This window comes from Eulemur rufifrons, chromosome 4, assembly GCF_041146395.1.
Source record: "Eulemur rufifrons isolate Redbay chromosome 4, OSU_ERuf_1, whole genome shotgun sequence".
Classification (NCBI taxonomy): Eukaryota; Metazoa; Chordata; class Mammalia; order Primates; family Lemuridae; genus Eulemur; species Eulemur rufifrons.
This window is the reverse complement of record NC_090986.1, coordinates 60,083,805-60,106,612: the sequence shown is the minus strand read 5'-3', so window position 1 is coordinate 60,106,612 and position 22,808 is coordinate 60,083,805. Positions and strand designations below refer to the sequence as shown.

The 22,808-nt window shown below is 37.0% G+C and overlaps 1 protein-coding gene across 3 annotated transcripts in view; it reads right to left on the bottom strand.

The window, feature by feature from the left end:
• DGKH (diacylglycerol kinase eta) overlaps positions 1 to 22,808 on the bottom strand; it is a 152,315-nt gene that overhangs the window by 57,686 nt on the left and 71,821 nt on the right. For 2 of the 3 annotated variants that reach the window (XM_069467208.1, XM_069467209.1), the window contains exons 4-7: positions 5,746 to 5,850; positions 5,348 to 5,480; positions 1,110 to 1,216; positions 323 to 448 (exon numbers count right to left, since the gene is read on the bottom strand). In XM_069467208.1, coding sequence (XP_069323309.1) covers positions 323 to 448; positions 1,110 to 1,216; positions 5,348 to 5,480; positions 5,746 to 5,850 — 471 coding nt within the window. Of the gene's footprint in view, positions 1 to 322; positions 449 to 1,109; positions 1,217 to 5,347; positions 5,481 to 5,745; positions 5,851 to 22,808 lie in introns of those variants that run through there. The other variant, XM_069467210.1, reaches the window with a different exon arrangement.

Genomic DNA, 22,808 nt, shown 5'->3' with positions numbered 1-22,808 from the left:
GGCTTTCTGGGTACAACAGGTGGTAGAACAGGCCTGAAAATAGCAAACCACTGTGTGGATAAAGCAAAATGAAAATCAATACAACTGTAGGAAAGAGATCCTGAGACACAAGAAATATACAGACAAGAGTAAGTTTTACAAAAAACGCATTTGAAAACATGACCATATTGGAAGAAATACACTTTAAGAAAAGAAAAAAGTCACAATAGGGGGTGTGCATTACCAAACTCTGCTCTGCCATAAATTCTTTGCTTTACCTGTAAACCACATAGTTGACAAAGTTAGGGAATTAAAAACGATGAAATGATTCCAAAGCCCTCACCATTGTTTTACACCAAAGGCATTTCCAATCTTGTAGACGGAGAACACTGCCGCACGTTTTGTCACAGACAGCACATTTGGCGCTCACGGGCAAGTTGCCCTCGAGCCACTGGTGAGGCATGGCGACCTGTGGAGCAGGAAGAAAGGGCAGCCAGAGTGAAGACATGGCAGACACCATGCTCACCCTAGGGAAGGGGTTGAATGACTTCTCACACTAGGCAATCGCTAATACATATAATGCATGGCATTCACTCCTTCACCCCACATTTACTGAGCATCTATTACACCTGAACCCTACAGGGACACAAAAGTAAGTTGGATGAAAGCCCTGCCCTCTGAGATTCAGGTAGCAATCTAGCTGAGGAGAAAGGCATGTACAGGGATTGTGATAATGTGATCCCTAAGTGCTATCAGAGACTCGTATGCAGGATGCAATGGCAGCAAGGTTTTGAAGGTGAGGAGGTACTGCGGAGAGGAGTCCCCAAAATCTGGAGAGTGAACATCTGAGCTGTGCCTTAAAGAATATCTCAGTTTGTCAGATAAAAGGTCTACAACACCAGCCTAGCACAACAGCCACTCCTATGTCCTATTCACAAAAGATTTCCCCCAAAATTTAAGAGCTGAAGAAAGCTATGAAGGATTGAATTAAAAATAAAAACATAATCAACTAAAACTTCCTGTTTAATCCTAACAATAAACACTCCCACTTATCTATCATTAGTTCACACAAGAGCACAGAATAAAAGGTGAGGTACCAAGAAGAGACCAGAGGCAGGGGAGCCGCTTACCCCATCTTCGTCTTCTATGATGTCCTTCCCGATGGAGGCCAGGGTGGTCCATTTGCAGTTATTTGTTGCTCTCACTGCACATCTTTTGTGAGCCTTGAATTTACACACTAAAAAAAAAAAAAAAAAAAAAGAAAAGCATCCATTTTTAAGTGAAGAAGTACTTTTGGACCAATTGAAAGGAAAACACATCATGAAATTGTAAAAGGGTGAGAGGAGGCAGAAGGAAAACAATTATTTAAAAAAATTTAAATTACTCTCCAACAATAGTAATGGCATTCTAAAAAAACAAATACGGCTATGCATTTATGAAGCACTTTTATCAAGCTGTAGATAGATTACTGAGAAGTACAGAGAGGAAATAAATACAAAAGAATTAGTGCTTGAAGAGAAAAGAGACAACATACACACTCACACACAGAAGCAAATAAAATCTGGTAACAGGACTGCTGGTAACATCCTATTGCTTAATCTCGGTGCTGATTACATCAATGTGCCTAATTTGTGAAAATTCATTGAGCGGTACACTTCTGATATTTGTATTTTTCTACACATATAACATACTGAGAATAAGAAGCTTGAAAATGCCAGTAAGATAAAGATAATTCAGGAGTTTTAAAGTGCAAGTACAAGAAAATATCCAAGCTTCATGGAAAATCAGTTGATGAGGGTCACAAACACGGCACTATCTTTTAAAAGTATTATATTGCGATGACCAAATGACAGATGTAGACGAATGAATGATGAAGTGATGTTCCCACTACAAGCGTCACTGATTCTCCCCAGCCATGTTATAATAAAGGAGCTTATAAAAGAGAAATAAAAGGAAATAAGTAGGTAAGAAGCAGCCCATAAATGGAAAAACAAGTAAACTACAGGTTATTTGGAAAATTAACCACGCTTACAAAAATCAGAACTTAACTGCTACTAAACACATGCATCCCTCTAAGGATATCAGTTCCTCAAGTATCAGTGAATACTAATGTTATTAATACGTCTGTTCCTGACTCTTCAGATAAATAGTTAAAACATCATTTCAGTGGAAACAATAAGGTCATTGTTGCTAAATTTAAATGTAAAGTGACTCATTCTCATGATTTTTTGAATTTCTGATAATCGTTAAAAAATTTTGAATGATTTGTTATACACCATTCTCTTTAAACCGTCCTAATTTGATGCAACATGAAAACGAAAGGTTCAGATAAAATAACAAAGATGTCTACAGTCAGATGTTCAAAATGCCCAGCTATCATGACTAGCCTATGTATCAATGGCCACTTAAACTGACCTTGAAAAACATTAGTCTGCACACATTGGAAATGTTTCACTTGCTTCCTCTTTTGTGTACTTTGAAAAATTCTTCCCTGGCAATCATACTATTTTTGTTATAAATGACTATGTGACTCGAACATAGATTTCATATAGAAAACAATATTTCAATTGAATTTTGTTGCTGATACACAGTAAGTGTGAAGACACAGCACTATAGGAAGTGAGCTTAGCTTGAATAAAACTTTTATCATGACCTGCTCCCTTTTGCTCCAATACAAGTGATTATTTGAAACTGTGGTCGATTAGCATCTCTAGGACTTTTCATCTATTACAGCATTTTTCAAAAGTGGAATCCTAAAACTGTCTGCAACAGTCCCCAGAGTGATTTATAAGTACAAATAAGTACTGGATATTAACAGTTGATACCTGGTTTCTAAGAGGAAAAGAAGGACATAAAAGAGAGTAATGGTATAATTTCATGGTTTTATGAAATTTTGCATTAAAAATCAAAAATAAAATAAAAATCATACTTCTGTAATAATAAAGTGCTTCATGCAATGAGCCTCAAGAATGACAAAGTTGCTTAATATAACATACAATGATAATAATAAAACAAGCCAAACTGTAATTATGGTCACTAAGGAATGGAAATGATCAAAGGCCACCTTAATTCTGTTAGGTGAAAATTAAATTTCTCCAGACAACTTTTCTAAAATAAAGCACTTTCCTCTGACCTATTAAAGCATTATTTAAAAACCATAGAACTTAAAATGTGATAAAATTATGATTTTTATTGCAATATTCAGTCTTTACTGAATCTTTATGTTAAACAGCAGTTAAGATAAAAATTCATAAGTACCCATGTTGACCTATGATGCTATTAACTAAAAAAAAAAAAAAATTACCATTTAACATTTTTGTTAAATTAGTGTTTAAATAACTGTGAAGGACAAATATGCTCTGAAATTATAACTAACATCTCGATTGACTTAGAGCATTATTTATGAAAATATTATATGCCTGCTATTTTTCATTCATGTAATATTTTACATATGCAAGCCTTTAAATTAATAATTTTAGTTATTATTTGACACAAACCTAGAAAACAAATCAGTACAGCTTCATTTTACTGTGAAAAACAAGGGTAGAAAGGCCAAGTAAATTTATTGATGGCTTTACACACTAGAAGTCAAGTTCTATTCTAATACAAAGTTATTCATCTTCACTGTTAAACAAAATTTTTATCATATTTGCATCTCCATTATAAATTTTAAAGCCCCCTGCATCCAGTGTTTTTCTTGGTTTGTCAAGCAAGTAGCTTATTCAAATTTGGGGTTGTGTGAAAGTTTAACTTTGATTATGATAAAAATATCCAGAGTAACTATATTCTCATAAAATAAAAAAGCAACTTTTAAAAATATTTATAAAACCCTTGGGATTTTAAAAATCTTCTGCTACAGGTCTGAAAATACTAATGGGCAAGATAATACAGATTTAAAATTTTATCAGCAGAGAAAATGAATACTAATATACAATTTTCCAAAAAATTTTTCAATCCAATAACTGAGACTTTAAAAAGTCATGAAAATGACATTATTTTCAGAAAAATAAAACAAATTTATTTAAAGACTTTTAAGTTTCTTATTGTCACAACTAACGTAATTTTCATTTTTCTTTTAAAATGCTTAGAAAAATATTCAATCATTCCACTATTGACTCAATTCCTAAATAATTAAATATGTTTAATAATGCATAACTCTCAAATCAGAAGGGTACCACAGAGTATGTCAGATCTGGTATATTTTTTAGCATTTTGGGGATGAGAAACTAAGAGGTAATAGTTCAAAAGATCTTCAAAATAATACCACAGAATATTACAGACCTGGTAGCAGTCATCCAGCTCTCCATGAACCCTTTTAGATTACTAAAGTCATAAAGGACAATTAGATCTCTTTTGCAATCATTCTTTAGCTCTAAAAAAAAAGTTTAAAGCCTTCTCCATTTTTGTGAATTTTAATGCATCAGGTCCATGATGATGCCATCTAGAATCACTTGATAAATTTCTTAAAGAGTACAGTTACAAACTTCTACAATTTATTTGACTAGAAAAGTAGTTTTATTGTATGTATTATCTCATTTAATTTTTATAGTGATTCTGTGAGTTATAAATGACTATTATTCCCACCTTACTGATGAGGAAAGGAAAGTCTAAGTGATTTAAATTATTCTCCTGGTTACATTTTGTAAGAGTGTAAGCAGAAAAGAGTTTAGTTGTGGAGTTCAATTTTAGCCACTATGCTGTATCATATTAAAGAGTTGAAACAATGATATATCACAGACTTTATAATTTAAAATCAATTAATGCTATATAACTCTATTGCTACTTTATTACTTAATTATAATTAAGTTATATTCAAAATTACTTAAGACATTTTTGTATTGGAGAAAAAAGCTGGTATTGATATTATATATAGTCCAAAAAGTAGTATACAGTGGTATGATCACTGAGGTATGAAATTAAATAAATCTAATGAAGCTGAAAGTTTTCTTTTGTTAATTATTAATGTATTTGCTTTTGGTGGTCACTACTCTTAAAAAATAACTCACAAATCCTATAATGAAAACAATAGCATAGGCCTTATTTTTAGAAAACTTTAAAGAAATTAAAAAGGATGACATCCATTCAAATTAAACATAAATGAAATAAAAGGAAACAATGTTTTAAACAATACAAGATGAGTAACAATCAGAAATTCTGCTCAAGTGTATATACTGTCCTCACAAAAATTTTTACTCTCCAAATCAATCAGAACAAAGAATACTAGAATGATATACAAGATCCAAAGATTTTCCCAAGTTAGTCCTATGTGTGGAGAGCTCAACTTTAAGCTACACTAAAACCAGCGGGAGCGTGTCTACAGTTTGGGTGGTCACAGTTCAGAGAGAACACACGTTGGATGCTACAGTACCTTCGCAGGACAGACCGTGGGAGGTGACTCCAGAAAGACTCTCTCTGCACACGTTACAGAAGGTGGGCCGGGCATGGGAGCAGGCGTACCAGTTATGCATCCCTGAGAAATGTTCCACATTAAACTGGGCCACCTAAAAATGAGACATTAGGACAGATTTGCCGAACAAAAGGGCAAGACTATAGACGCTGAACTATTTGCAACATTCACAATTATGATCAATTTTCAATTTCAACATTTTTAAAACCAAAGCACTTTAAGTTTAAAGTTTCAGAAGATAATTTAAACAAGTTGCTGGATGAGTCTACACATACTTTTGCCCAGTAGAGCTTTATTTAGCTGTTTGGTTAACATTTATGTGATAAGAACACGAGATGACAGAACAGACGCTGTTTTACCTCGTAAGGTTCTCTGGTCTGTACAGACTTCAGTGAGCTGATCCAGTCCTCCATCTCCTTTCTGTTCTCAGCACACAGCATTAGCCTTCTGAATGGAGTGATTATCTGAAAGGGATAATTCAATCTAATGACTGTTAATACCCAAAGAGAAAGATGATTGTAAAACCTAACCCCTTACTAGGTAATTCCATTTCTAACCTGAGTCTTTATTTTCTTGTTGAAGAAAGAAAGATTCCCTGTAACACAAATGAGTTTTGTTCTCGTATGTGATACAATGGTGTCTAGGAAGGGAAAATTCTAAGGAGTTTTTCTTCTCTTTGATCCTTTTGCTACTAACTCAAGCTTTTTAGCCCTTTTCTAAGGCTGTGAACCCAAATAAATAATGCATTCTTATTTCATGGAATATATCTTGAAAATTGATTTTAAATACGCTTCAAAATCATTCATAGCAAGCTTAGAATGAATACATAGTTTTCAATTGGAAAATATTTTTTAACTTAAAAATAAAAGGAATACAATATTAAATGATTTCATAATTGATTTACTATGGTATCAAGAATATTCTGTTAATAGTTAAATAATATTGAGCTTACATATCATTTTCACTATCTATTTTAATATGATTTATATGAAGAATTTTTCTCCCATTTTGTAGAACTCTACTGTATTACTTTTCAGTAAAAGCAGGGAGGAAGAATTAGCATAGAAATCCTTTAGTTGGCTTTAGGGAAGAAAATAATTGTGACTTTCATCTCTTTTCATGTCATTAAAAAAGGCAAATTAATTATATTAAGAACCTTAAAGCAAGAACAATAAAAACTTCATGCTTATAGCACCAAAAGTGCTTCAAAGTAAGATTCTGAAATAATTTGAAAGAAGCCCATATTTACTTGTGAATACAATATTCTGGTTGTAATCTTCAAGTTACTAAGTCCTAAGCATTTACAGCAAAGAAGAGATCATTTACTTGCGGAACAAGAGCAAAATGTTACATTCCTACCTAGAAACTATTTCCAGATAATAAATTACATATTTATTTACATAGAAAACAAGATTTTTTTCCTCAGGTTAAAAGCCTCTTGATCAAGTGATGAATCTAAATGTTACACTACACTATAGAGCAAATTTTACAAGTAATGAAAAAGCAATAATCATCTAAGAAGAAAAAAAGAAGGAACCCTTCCCAAAAGGAGTAAACTAGTAAGGCTAAACCACTTCTATTTATCTTAGAAAATAAGTCCATTATTCAAAGCAGTAGAGAGATCAGCCAGTCTTAGGTACTCACGAGTCACTGCCTCCTCTCCTTTGTCATCGGTTTAGGCTACACAGTTCTTCCTTAAACCCAGAAGCTTTTAATACATCTGACAGGCACTCACACTTAAATACAGCCGGCCAAAAGTCACGTGGAAGAGCAGCACCAATCGGTCAGCTCTGGGAATTTGTTAATTGCATATCAAATTGAAGACAACCTCACTTTTGCAATTTCTTCGTTTTCCACGACCCTCTTTGGATAAAGCTTATTAGCAGTTGGTCACTTCTCTTCCTGAATAAATAGTTAATGCAAAGAGCAAGGCCTCTCTTATTACTTAGGAGCCAAATGGATGCTTTATTGCTTCAAAATGTTTTTCTAGGACAGCTCATCAGATGCAGCCGAGAGGTACCATTAAATCATAATATACTCCTGGCTCCGATGACTGGCACAACATTCTAAAAATCTCCAAGTTTCACTGGGGCCACTGATGTTATCTGAATAAATATCACCTTCAGCATTTATTTTACTTATTTTTTGCTATACTAGATGATGCAACTATAAGCATTCCGTCTCTTTCATTTATGATTTTATCATGAGACAAGTATTATTCAGACAAATAAACCAGGCTTGCTATTTCATTCTTTAATTTTGTTCTTTGCTGAATTCTAAGCAAAGCATCATGACTAATGGTTTTAACTATCTTTAATGTCTTTACATTAAAAGTCTTGTTAAGTCATTGTGAATTTGATAAAAATGGGAGTAAGAAGGATAGAGAATAGCTTCTAATTTTTTTAATAGTTTTTGGAACACACAAATGTCTGGATTCTAACCAATTTCAGCAATATAACTTAATCATGCATGCACCTTATATGCTAATACAGTAAAATGTATACATTTGCAATTTCACCTTTTTAATAAAAACTTGTCTTAAAATGAACAGTAATAAAAATGTAAAGATCATAATACATTTTAATAGAAAGTTAAGTTTTTCAGAGGTAAAAAGAAAATAGAAAGCTATTTTGATGTATATGCCTTGCAAATGCAATTAAATCTACTGATCATAAAGTGACATTATAAAAAGTATGAAAAAGAAATCCTTCATAAATCATACGATGCAAAGATGTCTGGCTTTGTGGTCTCAGTGCCAAAAATACCTCAGTGAGCAGCCCGGAGTTGTCTGGGCTAACTAGACAGGCCTGGCTTGAGGAGCAAACCTGTGACATCTCCCTCACTGGCCCCGTCCCTCCTGGGGCAATCCCTTGGCAGGCCCCTTCGGTGCTCTGAGGCCCTGAGCCCTGTTATTTAAAGTCTTCCTCATCCCAGACCTTTGCAGGAAAAGACTAACAGACACAGTTGTTGATTGACAGGCTCTGGTTAAACCCTAATGGAACGCTATTACACTATAGTGGTTTCTCAACCAAATCTTTATTAGGAAAATATCTGGAGAGGAGAAACTCTGAAAATTATTTGGTTCTTACTCTGAGAGTTTATCCACTTCAGCCTTTTTATTATAAAATGAGTAGGATATGAAAGATGGAAAGATAGAACACGATCCCATCACCACAATGGGGGAAGAGGAGCTATTCCCCAGGGAAGGCTGAGCCTGGTGGTGGCCAAGTCCAGGAAGTTTCTGGAATCAGAGGACATTTTACTTTTCTTGAAGGATCTCAAGCTTACAAATCCTAAAATGTCCCATAGCAGCTGTCCTTATTTTGACTCCACTTTAACCCTCTCTTCCTACTACCCCTACATTTCCAAATGATTTTTTTTTTTTTTTTTCAGGAATGTCTGAATCTACTTCAGCAATTTTTTCAGCTATATCCACCATGCCCTCCTCGGATCCTGGAACACATCTGTCTGTCTGCTCATTCATTCCAGCATTTACTGAGCATGTCCCACATGCCAGAGCCCAGGGATAAAAACCACATGGGATTTGCCTTAAGAATCCATGAAGGAGACAAGAAGTAAACCAAGGATTTACTTATCTGAAAACATGCTGTACAAGAGGGTCCAAAGGAGAGACATCTAAATCAGCTCGGTAAGCGATACCTCAGATAATATACGAACTCTCCATTAATAGAGATATTGCCCCAGGTTGGGAGTTACTGGCCTATAAAAGATTCAACAACACTACTACGTATGTATAAGAATCAAGAATTTTTGGTAAAACAAAAATACATAAAACATACATAAGATAATCTGGCATTAAATATAAAATTCTACAGAAGAGTAACATTGTAGTTAAGACTTTAAATATATAAGTATCTATGGGGGCGGGGAGATACATAGCCAAAATGGCACTGTTATATTTCAGTGAAGGGATTACAGATCATTTTAATCATATTTTTCTGGTTTGTCTGCAGTTTCTAAAGCAAATACATAGTATTTCTGTAATAAAAAAATGACTACTTTTTTGCTAATAAAAAGATGGGAATTTAGAATTTAAAATTTTGCATTGTTCTAAAGCAGGAGTTCACAAACTCTGCGGTACATTAGAATCACCTGGGGGTGGGTGGTTACAATCCCAATGTCAAGGCCACACGCCATACCAATAAACTCAGAACATCTGCAAGTAGGACCCAGACACCAGTATTTTTTTTTTTAACTCCCAGGTGATCCAAAGTACAGCCAAGTTTGAGACCCAGTGTCTAAAGATGTTTTATTGTCCTCTACAACCATGTTAGAACTTTACAAATGAGAGAAGTTTCTAAACAGAAGTGCATTGGAGGGAATTGTTAGTCTGCAAATTCTCGATTGGAAATCACTAATATAAAAGCAGAATCTAATTCTGTGTCTAAACTCCAGAGTCAGACCAATCTAACCTGAATCCCAACAGCATCCCTTCTTACCTGTCTGGCTATGGACACATTTCCTGGGCTCTCTGAGCCTCAGCCTCCCCTCTGCTGAGTGGGACTAGAGCAGTAATTCATAGCTCTGCAGAGTCAGGTGTGGCTCAGTGAGTTAAACCAAGTAGAGCACTTAGCATAGTGTTTGCCATGCAGTCAAAGCTCAGTAAATGTTAGCATCACAAGTCTTCTTAGCAGTGAAAGAAATCACATATACATTTATAGATTTCTTCTGCAAATGTATATACTTCTTGTGTAAGTGTGGTCCAAGATGAAAGTCAAATGAGCTTAAGTCAGAAATAGAGGAATTTTGCCAAAAAAATAGTCACTGACCAGCAAACCACTAAATTAGGAATAATGATAATGACCTACTACTGATCTACTCCTCTGAAGACATTAGGAAAATGTCAACCAAGAAATTAGGAAAAAATTGACTCCCCTTAATTGCATTGCATCTAGCCTTGCCCAAAGCAGCATCATAAAATGGCAAAAGGCTTACCAAAACTGAGAGCATCAGAGTCTCTGCACATCACTGAAAGAATTCAGCATGCGGGTCTCTAGTAGGCACCACATCTAAACTATTCAAGAGAGATGGCTACTTGTTTTAACTCAAATTTTTGATTCAGCAATGAAGGAAATTCTGCAACCTTCTCTGGTCATTTTAAATGTCTAATAACTTTTTCCATTAAGAAATTCTTATTTCTAACCTAAAGTTCCTAACAACAAACTGATCACAACTGCCCTATTGCAGGACTTATTGTTGTATCTTTAGTGAATAATCCTGCTCTGCCCTTATTGAAATAAAAATCTACATGCAGTGCAATGCCTTTATTGGAAAGCAGGACCAGTAGAAAGTTAATTGTACTATAACAATTTTTATTGTCTGTATTTATTATAATTTAGGTGATATAATTTGACTCGTGTTATAGTCTAATCAGGCATAATTATGTGCCTTTTTATCACTAGCTTTGCTATACCTGGTCACCAACTGCTCAGTCTTAATATATCTCTTCCATCTTTCCTCATAAAATCTATATCTAACTCTTTAATTATGTATGTTGCTTTTTTTTCATCCTTCCTTTATGGAGTGAAACAAATCACTTTGACAACTGAAATGTGCCAAACTACAATGTAGTCATGCATCTTAAGTGACTGTTTTGAGATACTCTCAAAGAATAAACTGGAGAAGAGACTTCTACATCCAACAGCACAGGTCTGCAACTGCACATGTGCACCTCAACCGAGCCAAGTATTTTTCAAAATACACTCAAACCAAGCTCCAAAGCAGACCTGTTGAACAAAATCTTGGTTTGTGCAGGGGGAGGGTGTATGGATAATTTTAGATGTAATTTTAGATGTTGCTTGGCAGAGCTACCCAGGTGATTCTGTGCATACCTGTTTATCCACCATGAAGGCTCCTGGAAGCATCCAACTTTCCTGCTCAAAAAGGCAGGGTCTGGTATAGTAGAAATAATGTCAAGAAAGTGCTCTTATTCTCTATGGCTCCCTATTTCTCTTTACAGCACCCTTCTGCTCCCCACTTCCCAATGTTCTCGTCTGCCCTCAATAGGATTCCAATTTGTGGGACCAATTCAAATAGCCTTCCATCTACTGCATCCATGTAATATAATAGAGGGCACAAAAGTATAATCTCTGATGTTTTTATTTGGTTATTCTGTTTGAACCCTGAAATGCAGTGTTATTAAAAAAAATTAAAATCTACCATAAAGGTACAAGCACAAGCAGATTATGCCTATTTTCTTCAGCTGGTCACTTCACACACTTAGATTGCCAAGTAGTCCCTGGGGGCAATTGAGTTTACAAGTCCTCCCTGACTCCTTTGTTTTCTAGGGTCAACACCTCCCCCATTTTATTAACCAGTTGCCTTAAGCCCCATCTGTGTTCTACCATTTGTGTTTGGCATTAAAATCATTTCACGAGTCCAAAATACTAAGAGTTATCATTTATGGAGTACTCATAACAGGCCAGGTATATAATCTCATTTCATCCACACAATTCAAAAAGTAGCGATCCAATTTTTCTTTGGAGGACCCTAAGGCTCAGAAAGGTTTGTAACTTGTCCAAGGTCATGAAGCGCAGGTAGGATTGAAACTAAATTCTGTCTGCTTTCCTAGCCATCTACCAGAGAAAGAAGGAATGGCAAAGAATTTACTGACACCATCCTGGAAGGGCAGGCAGAAAAGACTGCATGTGCTGCTTACTTTTCCTCACCTTAAAAAAAATAATCAGGGCAGCTTCACAGTTGCATCTCAATACTATACCTACCTGTACGTTCTTTAAAGGTGAGCAAGAAAGGAATACAAAGATGCTGATATATAATAATAATAATAATAATAATTTCATTTACTAACATAGACAAGGTACAAACCAGGCACCTTCAGAGAACAAAATATTTACAAGATATATAATCATATATGGCATTGAATTGGAAATATTACATTGTACATGGGAAACTAGAATTTTTTTAATATTAATTGTAATAACAAGGACCACAGAGATTTCAGAAATTATTTATGTAGGCTGTCACATACACTCCCACTGTAAATTAGCGGTATTGGTTAATGGACACATTAAAAGTTTTACCATTCATTTAATATTTTCAGACTGTACCAGAGATTGGAACAATGCATTAGCCTCGCTCCCTTGGCACAAGCTTTGGTTTGTAACCGTAAATGGCTTTGTGCAGGACACATATGTAATGGGAAGTTTCAAAACAAAATAATTATCTTGTTTGTATTGGGCACCATAAAACTAAAATATTTCTAAAACCTAAATTTTCCATTACACCATAATCATACTTAAGGAATGGAAAAGATATTTGAATATGCTAGAAACTTAAAAAGAGCCATGAAAATGATAGCAAAAAAGTACTTTAAGCCATTTTAATAGTGTTTAAAGCACTTCTGTGAATTGCCTGCTAGACATTGCCAGGATATCTTAGCGTCACTTCAAACTCACAATATCCAGACATGAAGTCTTCCTTACGCTCTCCCTCCCTCCACAAACCTACTTTTATTCCCATTTTCTACCCTTAATTAAAGGCATCATTTATATACCATTCTCTCAAATTCAACAACTCTACATTAGCTTCCTCCTCTCCTTCTGGTCTGCCTTTGGCCACAGCTCTCCAGTTTTTCTACACGAGGTCTCTCCTCCAGTCCCCCCTGCCCTCCCACTGCAGACAATCTGACATGTGCCCCTACCCTGGTTTACCTGGACACTGTGGCAGCATTCAAGGTGGTCTTCCTGCCAAGCCCATCACTCTCGTCAATGCAACTGATAAGAAGCTACCAAAAGGGGGTTCCCACATAGCATTTCATAAATTTTTGAATAGGTAATAAACATGTTGATTAAAAAAATTCAAAATGTATTTAGAATAAACAGTATGTCTCCCTCCTAAGCCTGCTCCCAGTTACCAACCTCCCCTCCTGAAAGCAAATATTGTTAGCTTCCTGTATATCTCTCCAGAGATATTCCATCTATATATAACAACTATGTGCCCTTTTGAGGTTTAAATGCATGCCTGCACACACACACACACACACACACACACACAAAGTAACATTTTTTTTTTTTTTTTAGACAGGGTCTTGCTCTGTCAGCTGGGCTAGAGTGCAGTGATATCATCATAGTTCACTACAACCTCAAGCGATCCTCCTGTCTCAGCCTCCCAAGTAGCTGGGACTACAAGCACACGCTACCACCACTCGGCTAATTTTTCTAGTTTTTGTAGAAACGGGGTCTCACTCTTGCTCAGGCTGGTCTAGAACTCTTGGCCTCATGCGATCCTTCTGTCTCTGCCTCCCAGAGTGCTAGGATTACAAGCGTGAGCCACACGCCTGGCCATACAGAGTAACATTTCATGTATGCACACTGTTATATATCTGGCTTTTCCCACTGAATAAAACTTGGAGTTTGGTATGTATATTGTTACATATAGTGCTGATTCATCTTTTAAATGGCGGTATAGTATGTCATTGTGTGATATGTTTCATAATTCACTCCAACCAGTCAGTCTCTAACTTGCACATATGGATTGTTTCCAACTTTGGTTATTACCATGTGCAGCCGATATCCTTGTATATAGATCTTTGTATACATCAATGGTACATTTTACTACCCTTGCTGATTCTGGATGACGGGGACAGTGAAGGCATTGATGAAGACTCAATCTATCCTATAACGTGTGTATCTTGATATTGTGTTAAACCTCAAGTTAAAATCTTTTAGAAGTTTATCTACAGTCATTTTGATGACAGTCACGTCAGTCCTCACTGATGGGCATGATTCTAACCATCCTGAAAAGGCACATCCCATCTAAAATGTATTCTGATGAGCACTTTACCGGTACAATAAGTCCAAACAATCTGAGTTCTTACAAAGGCCCCATAGGGAGAAGGATTAGCTGCTTGGTCCTGACAGCTTTCTCACATTACGGGCCTAACAAGTAGGACAGCCCTAATAATGTTGTTGAGTAACTAGGGAAAATTAATTAATTATTATTTGCATCCTTTATTGATGGAATTCTGAAAAAGAAAATGGCCAAGGCTTATGCAGAAACCAGACCACAGAGACCAAACACTGAGCCCATTGCTCTTATAAACACAAGATCTACAACACACAGAATACTGTGACTCTGCCCACTTGAAATATTAGCGGCAGGCCTATGTGACTTCTGGTTACTGCCCCAGTAGCTGCCCACTGTCAGACATTCACACTAAATAGTGTTGTGCTAGATTATTACAAAGCATTACAGAAGTGTAAAAGCAACCCAGTTACAGAAACAAGAGGCCCTACCAGCTGATTCCAGCAGACAGTATTACTGGGCAATCCTGGTGTCTGGATCAATGGAAGATATCACTCGATCTTGCTGGGAGGGGCCTGATCCAGTCCTGATGTCAAGGGCCAGCGCCGTTCTATGGCCACACCTTCTAAGATGTCGGTTCTCTTTAATACTTCCTTACTACTAATCTCTTTGTCTCCAAGACATAAAGACTAACTTCTGCCTTGAATTCCATACCAGTGGGAGCAGCTTACTGGAAGCTTCTGAGAGTACCCTTAGACAGCCGCCTGACCCTCCACCCCAACTCTGATCAGCTAACACAACCTGAATTCAATATGGCAGGGGCACTGGGAAGGTCAAGCATACACAATACAAAGTTAAAACTTTTCATCTGGACGGCAGTCTTCCATTGGCCAACTACAAGGTGCCTAAGGCTAAAGGCCTCCTTCATAAAGCACTGGTGTCCAGACTCAGGGATAAAAAGTTCTACATGGTCGCCATGTTTTGGCCTCAGAAATACTGGGTTGGGGACATGTTTGTGGAGAAGAGCAGAAGCAGCAGTCCCAGAAGGAGTCTGTCTATGGCATCCTGAATGGTCTGGGCCCCAAGCGCTAAGAGAATTGTAATGCCCTCTCTTTCCTGTCAGCTGGGCCTCTGTGGTGGCACAGTTTCCAGTCCCAGTTGGGAGGTGATCCCTTGTTTTTTGGATCCCAAGTGTCCTATTCCCAAGACCACATAGGGACCTATCCCTGAAGGCAGGCACCACATTCTTTTAAAAGTGTTTAAATTCGAGTAAAAACTTTTTAAAACTTTGGTACTCAATGGCCAATTCTTTTTATTCACCACTATATACCCAGAATCTAGCACAATGTCTGATACATATAATGAACTCTCAATAAATGTTTGCTAAATGAATGGATGAATGAATTCTAGGGGCAGTCCTAAAAGTGGAGGATGTGGTAGGGAGTGAACCACTGTGCAATAGCCCAGGAGGACAGACAAAGTGCTGGAGGCAGCAGGTTGAAGGTTACTGATCAGGAATGCCAGTTTTCCCTGAGTCATGGATCTTTAGCAAGACCAGGCACGGGGGAAGGGGAAAGTGATAATGACAAGCATGGCAACTTATCATCATACCCTGCCTCAGCCCCTAAGGACACAATTCTTTGGATGAAAACATCCCCCCCCCCCCAATTTATTGATAGTATCTATTCAGAGCACAACAGACCTTTTTGAAACTGATCTATGTGCTGGGACTCCCATGGTCTGATTTTGCGAGGGAGGCCTAGGCCCCAGAGCTCCAGAGCTGGCAGAATACTCAAGGACATGATTATTGGGTCTCGCCTTACTTTGGAAAGCCCATTTGAAAGCTCTATGGAAGGCTACTAGTGAAGGTGGAGACAAAGGCACTGTTCCTCTGCCACATCTTATCTCTACCCAAGATTTTAGTCTAGCTACAAAAGTACCAATGGTTTTTTACCCCCTAGGACTTTCTTCTGAGGAAGCCCATAATTACTTTAAGAGCTATTTCTCTGAGTTATATTCTTGGAAATGATGCTGTATCACTAAATGAAAAAATAAATATTATATACCCACAGAAACAATGATATTTCATTTCTAAAAATCTCTAATGTTTAAGACATAAATTTCAAACTTGACTTATAAATTATCAACTCGCATTATATAAAACCATCTAAATGGTTTTATATATATATATATAAATCAACTTTCAACGGCAAAAGAACACTTAAATTGTATTGATATGGTATCATTTTGGAATGCCATAAAATATTTTAACCAACATAATATGAAAGTATGAGGTTTGCTGCTATCAGACATCTAATAGTAACATAAACAAAGGTGGGACTACTACAATGATTAATGAAAGACAAAAATTGTGTTTGGAAGACATGGCATAAAAAAGTGTGATCATTATATAAAGACTTCAATGAGGATGCAAGTATTTACAGGCATATTATATATAACCCAAGATCATGGGGGAAAATTAGGAAACTGTGTTCTCTGGGCTAAAACATGAAATGATACAAAGAAAAACAGAGTTTACAAATATTCATTCATTCACTCAACAAGAACACATTCCTTCATTCATTCAACAAATATTTGTTGGCTTTCTCCTCTGTGCCAAGGCATTGGGCATTCAGTGGTGAAGAAGACATTGGCTGTGCCTACAAGGAAATCTCAGTCTTCACCATCTCCCCACACCCTCTCTCACACACACACTCCACATAAAGATTCTCCAAGTGCATTCTTGAAAGATTGTCAGTTAGCGCTTGCTGTGTGGTACAAGGAGACAGCGTGTGTAAAGTGTCTAGCATAGAGCCCAGAAATCTCTAAATCCACTCCTCCTTGTCTGTCTCAACAAACACCAAGAACTGAGGGGCCCAAATTTTGCACTAGCTGTGCACAGCTATCAGCCACTCAACCTTGAGAAATTCATTTCAGCATTTTAAACCTGAGTCTGTTCTGAGAACTCTCTCCTTGAAGGCCCCTTCCAGCTCACAGGGAATGAGATGACTGAAGATTTCTAATAATGGGCAGAGCTATGACCTCACAAGGGGCCTGTTCTATCAGACGACTCAAGTTAGAAAGTTCTCTTTTACATTGAGCTGAAATTGTCCCTCCATGAATTCAACCACAGGTCTTTGTCCTGCACACTTCAGGAACACAAAACCTATGTATTGCTTCTCCTATATGAGAATTCTTCAAATATTAAAAAGACATCTGTCCCATTTTCCCAAGCCTTTAAAATAAAAAGTACCCTTAAGTGCCAATCAATCCCATGATTCACAGACCTTTTTATAATGTTTGTTACCTTTCTTTGTGAGCTGTTCAGTCAACATTTCTCTTTAAAATAAAGTGCCCAAAACGTAATGTAATATTCTAGATTTGTAGGCTGGCTGGCAAGTGCTTGCTATACACCTGGTAATGCAGCATAAGACTCTGATTGGCTTGTAGCAAAGACAACTGAACATGTAGTGACCAATTAGAGGAAAACTATCTGAACCACATTTATTTAAAACTCCCTAATAAAGAGGCAGGATAGCAGCGTGGTCAAGAATACAGACTGAAGCCAGATGACATAGAGGGGTTCAGATTCTAGTTATTACATACATTAGATGTTAGCCTCTCTGTTGCAGATTCCTCATCTACCAGATGGGATCATCATAAGTTCTTACCTTACAGGATTCATAAAACAAATTGAATGGGTTATCAGATATAAAGCATTTAGAACAGGAACATAGTATAATAATAACAACAAATATTATCAAATAAGGTAAGCAATTTATTTGTCGCAGTGATTTATTTGTCTCAATTTATTGAGGTAATAATCTAAATATTTTGTGTGTGTGCATTCACCAGTGATATGAAAAAAACCAACTTTTAGTTACTTCCTTTGTAACTAAATATTGAGATATTAATGGATAAAAGTAAACTGACACTTTCTTGGGTTCAAAGGATGTGATATTCCTCTTAGAGATGAACTGAACTATATTAATAGAGAGGAAGCTTGCAGGAAAATAAATAGTAAACATTAAAGAAACAAATTCTTAAGAATTTTCCCTCCCATTAAAACCCAGCCTGTTCATTTCAATTATACTACGAATGCACAATTTCTGGCATTTTACTTGCCATAAGTGTATGTTCTCTTTGTTTTTTGGTGTCTTTTTCCGTTATATTTAGGAAGAATCATAATCTAATGCTAATCAACTTTTGGTCACATCTGCTGTGGCAAGTGACCCCTGAACTAAAATCGCTCTTTGTTCTAGTGCTCATTTAGTTCTAAAAATAAGTGCTACCACAGGGTGCCTGTGTTTTACCAACCAAGTAAGCCAGTGGGGCTGTGCAGTACCCATGAAATTTCGCACACACCTGCAGACCACTCACTGAAAACAGCAAGCGTGGTTTAATAAGCAAAATAAAGTACCTCTGTATTTCTTTCCACTTCAAACAAACAAAACACATTCTACTTTCTCTACAAGCTTCCATAAGAGGTTTTAACAATGCCAGTACAATAATTTCTTTAAAATAATGACTCATTTGTTTAAGGTTTAGCCTAATCTTCATTAAAATTTAAAGAAAACAGTCATTTGAACAGCACGCCTTAAAAGCCTCACACACACCATGTGATTGTGATGACTTTCAAATCATTTAAAAGCTCTTCTTTAGCAAATAACATTTACCTAACAAGGTGAGGGTATAATTTCATTCATTACCAAATGGTTGCTTTTCCCAGTAATATTTATTATTAATAATATGAGGTAAGAGTGGACATAAATCTTTGCTATCCCCCTGAAAGACAGGGCCAATGGAATCTTTTATCAAGACAAAGTTCATCCATATTCCCCTTCAAAATTCCCCAACTTTTAGGAATTGGCAACATGCTGCCACTTGTAAAGGAAATAGAGGGGTAATAAATTCAAAAAAAGAACAGCCACTAACATTTACTAAACAGTATGTGCTCTTCACTGTGCTAGGTCTTTTAGTGCATTATCACATTTAATTTAATCCTCATAACCCTAAGGGGCAGGTACCTTTATTATCCTCAGATTACAGGTGAGGAAACTAGGATTTAGAGGGGTAAACTAGTTTGTCCAAGGTCACATAACTAGATGTGGCTGAGCCAGGACCCAACCTCAGGCTGTTTGACTTCAGAGTCTGAGCTCCTATCCTCTGCAATTTGGTAAATCAAAAAAACCTGAGGATGTACGTGTTCTGATTAATGAGAAAGAGACAAAGAGAGGAGTGGGTGAGGGAAGAAAGAAGAGCAGAGGCAAAGACTGTCCAGATGGAGAGGATACTGTGTGATTGGAAAGAGCCTTGGATTAAACATCAGGATATCTGGGAGCCCCTTCCCAGGGTGGCACCTGTGTGACCAAGAGGAAATTAATTCTCTCTCCAGCCTAATAAAAGAACAACACGTTCACATACAGCACAGGACTGTGTTAAAGATAAAAAGGTTAGTGTGATAATGAAACTCCAGAACAGCATACAGACATCAATAAAATAGAAAATGAATAATTTTAAAAAATTAACAACAAAAAACATAGATTTAACAATCGTGTAAAATGCTATGGTGGAACTTAAACTACAAATAAATTAATGAACATTAGCCTACAGGCTTATAAAATGACGATAAGGCTTTCAGGGATTGTCCTTTTCCATTCCCTGATCACATCACTGTCACCTAAAATCATAAAAAAAAAATGCTTTCAATGTTAGCAGGTTTGGTTGCAGTTGCCTACTGCAGGAGACACTTATAAAACCATAAACTCAAACCACAGTCAAAAATAAGCCCAATTTCAGGCAATTTAAAAGTGTGTGTACATATAAATACACACATATACATATTTAATTTATCATATCCATTTATTTTAATATCATAAGACCAGGAGCAGAGAAATCTACCCATGCTGTGCGACAGACAGAAACTGTGAGATAAATGGGCATTGTTTTAAGCCACTAAGTTGGTGGTGGTTTGTTACCCAGCAATAGAAAACTAATATAATACCTGAGCCAATGTAGACAATGGAAAAAAACAAGACATTTATTAACTCTGGATGGGAATGAGAGACTGTGCAAAAAAGGAAAAGTAATCATACTGTATACAGGTTTTAAAGCATGTCCCCCACTCCTTTGACACCACTGTCCTGATTGTCTATGTCCCTACTCCTTGAAGCTCGGCTGGCCGGCGTTAGTGACACACACACACCAATCAAATGCAATGGAAGTGACGCTGAGGAGCTTCCCAGGGGAGGTCAGTTGCTGCCCTGGTCTCTATAATCCATTTTACCAGAGAATTCGACATTGGGCTTTCAGGCAAAGTGCAGGTTTTCCATTTTTCAGTTACTATTTATATTGTACTTTGTCAATATATCATGCTTAGGAACTTCAAAGAGACCGGGGATGGATGTAATGAAGTAGAATTTGGCCATTCCTGGATCCTCCAGCCATAACACCATCACGCAACACCATTAACCTCTGACACGAGCTGGCCACAATGGCAGGGTCAGCAGCAGTCACAACAGTCGAAGACAGGGAGGATTGCCAATTACTGGTTGAAAACATTCTCTCGCTCCTTTTTACGCCCTGGAAAGTTCTACCAAATTCATGTGCTGTAGAACCCTAAGCAATCTGCCTAACTTCTTAGTCCCTACATTTCTAGTCCGACAAATTTCAGAAATAACATTTGGTTGCATGAAGAAATTTCTTGAAAATATTTCAATAAAAAGTCTTCTCAAGCCTGAAATAAACTTTCATCTTATTAATTAAAATCAACAAGTGCACATGGATAAGGCACTACAAGGGAAAACAATATGACAGTCCCTGTTCTCAAGGAGGTTATAATAAAAATAAGTCCTTAACTAAGTATAACGCAGAATATGGTAAGTTCTGTAAGAAAGATACAACAGGAGAGATCACGTGCCATTGGACGGCCGAGAAACAGCTGTACAAAGGATCTGAATAGCCTTTCCAGACCCATGCTGTTCAGTTCCCTTTACTTTATCTACTCTGACACCTTGTCCTCACCTGAAATTACTCCATCCTTCAAATTTTAGACATTGAAACTCTCTTTCAGACTAAACTTCTAAAGGTTACAAAATCATAGCTGGATGACAGGAATAAGTTCTAGCATTCTATAGCACCATAGGATGACAACAGTTAACAATAATATATGGTTTCGAATAGCTACAAGGAGGATATTAAATGTTCCCAACACAAAGAAATAGTAAATGTTTGAGATGATAGATATGCTAATTACCCCGATCTGATCACTATACATTATGTGTATTGAAATATCACTAAGCACCCCATAAATATGTCTGATTATATGTCAATTAAAAAGCAAAATTAAAAAATATTAAAAAAATAAATCTCTGTTAGGAAGGCACTCTTATCTCCCCTCCGTAAAGCTCCATGGCAGGGAGAGAACTACTGTTCACTGCAGAGGGGAAGACAAGTGGCCAATCTCACTGGCAGGACTGGTGAGGCTCTTCCTACTCCACCCTAGTCCACCTTCACTGGCAAGAAAGAAGGCATAAGCACCCTTTGGCCTTATGCCTCCGACAATTTATCAGAAGCCCTGTGTTTAGCAGTTATTGGATTCTGTTCAGCCATTAAAAAAGCTGCCCCTTACTCCTTATATTTTATTTTCAAAAACCGAGACCTCAGAGGGGGAAGATGGATGAGTTACTGATCCCTCAAACATCCAGCAATTCCCTTTATCTTTCTGTCCAATGTGCCCTATAAACCATCAACGCTGGGTCAACTCATTTGTTTGTTCTCTATTCTCACTTAAAGAAAATGTCATAGGCATAGGAATTAAGGACATTACCGAACTTGATCTCTAATCTTTGGCAGACACTATTCACTACTTAGCAATCTTCTACAGGTCCCTGTTCAGTTTCAATTCTCTTTTTCTACAGAAGCTACTCCAAACCAACCTAAACCTTCACTCATAGAAGATAGATAACCTTGGCCTTCAATTTCACTAAGAAAATAGGAGTATGTGGGTTTGATACATATGAACCTCCTGGCCCCATGTGCTTCCCTACGCTTTCTGTGTCCTGTTCAGTACTGATCCCCTAACCCGCGCTCTGGTTCCTACCCCTTCAGCTTACTCAGCAGTCATGCTCCATCAAGCATTCTCTCTCTCTCTCCTGAATCTTCAACTTTGGGTTCTAACAATTCTTTCCTCTCTTCATATAAATAGACTCAAAATCCATTTTTAAAACATAGCAAAAGAACAACAATGACAAAACCAAAACTTTCTTCTGGCCTAAGCATTCTACTAGCTATATCTGTTCTCCTTCTTTTAACAGCCAATCTTTCAGAAAAAGTCATCCAGCCTGGCTCGCTCTCTGCCTCTCACTTTGTACTAAGTACAGCCCGGAGCATGCCACCCGCTGAAACTACCCACGTCGACGGGGCCAAGTGAACTCCAAGTTATTCATAATACACTCAACAACCACTTTCCAATTCTTCTTTGACTGGACCTCTCCACAGTATATGATGTTTAACAATTTCCATCGTGAAACTCCATTCCACTGGGGTTTTAAAACATCATCGCCTCCTGATTCTCTTTCTTTGCACTCACTCAGTCTTTATGGGTCGGACCTTGAATTTTAACATTTTCCTGGACCTT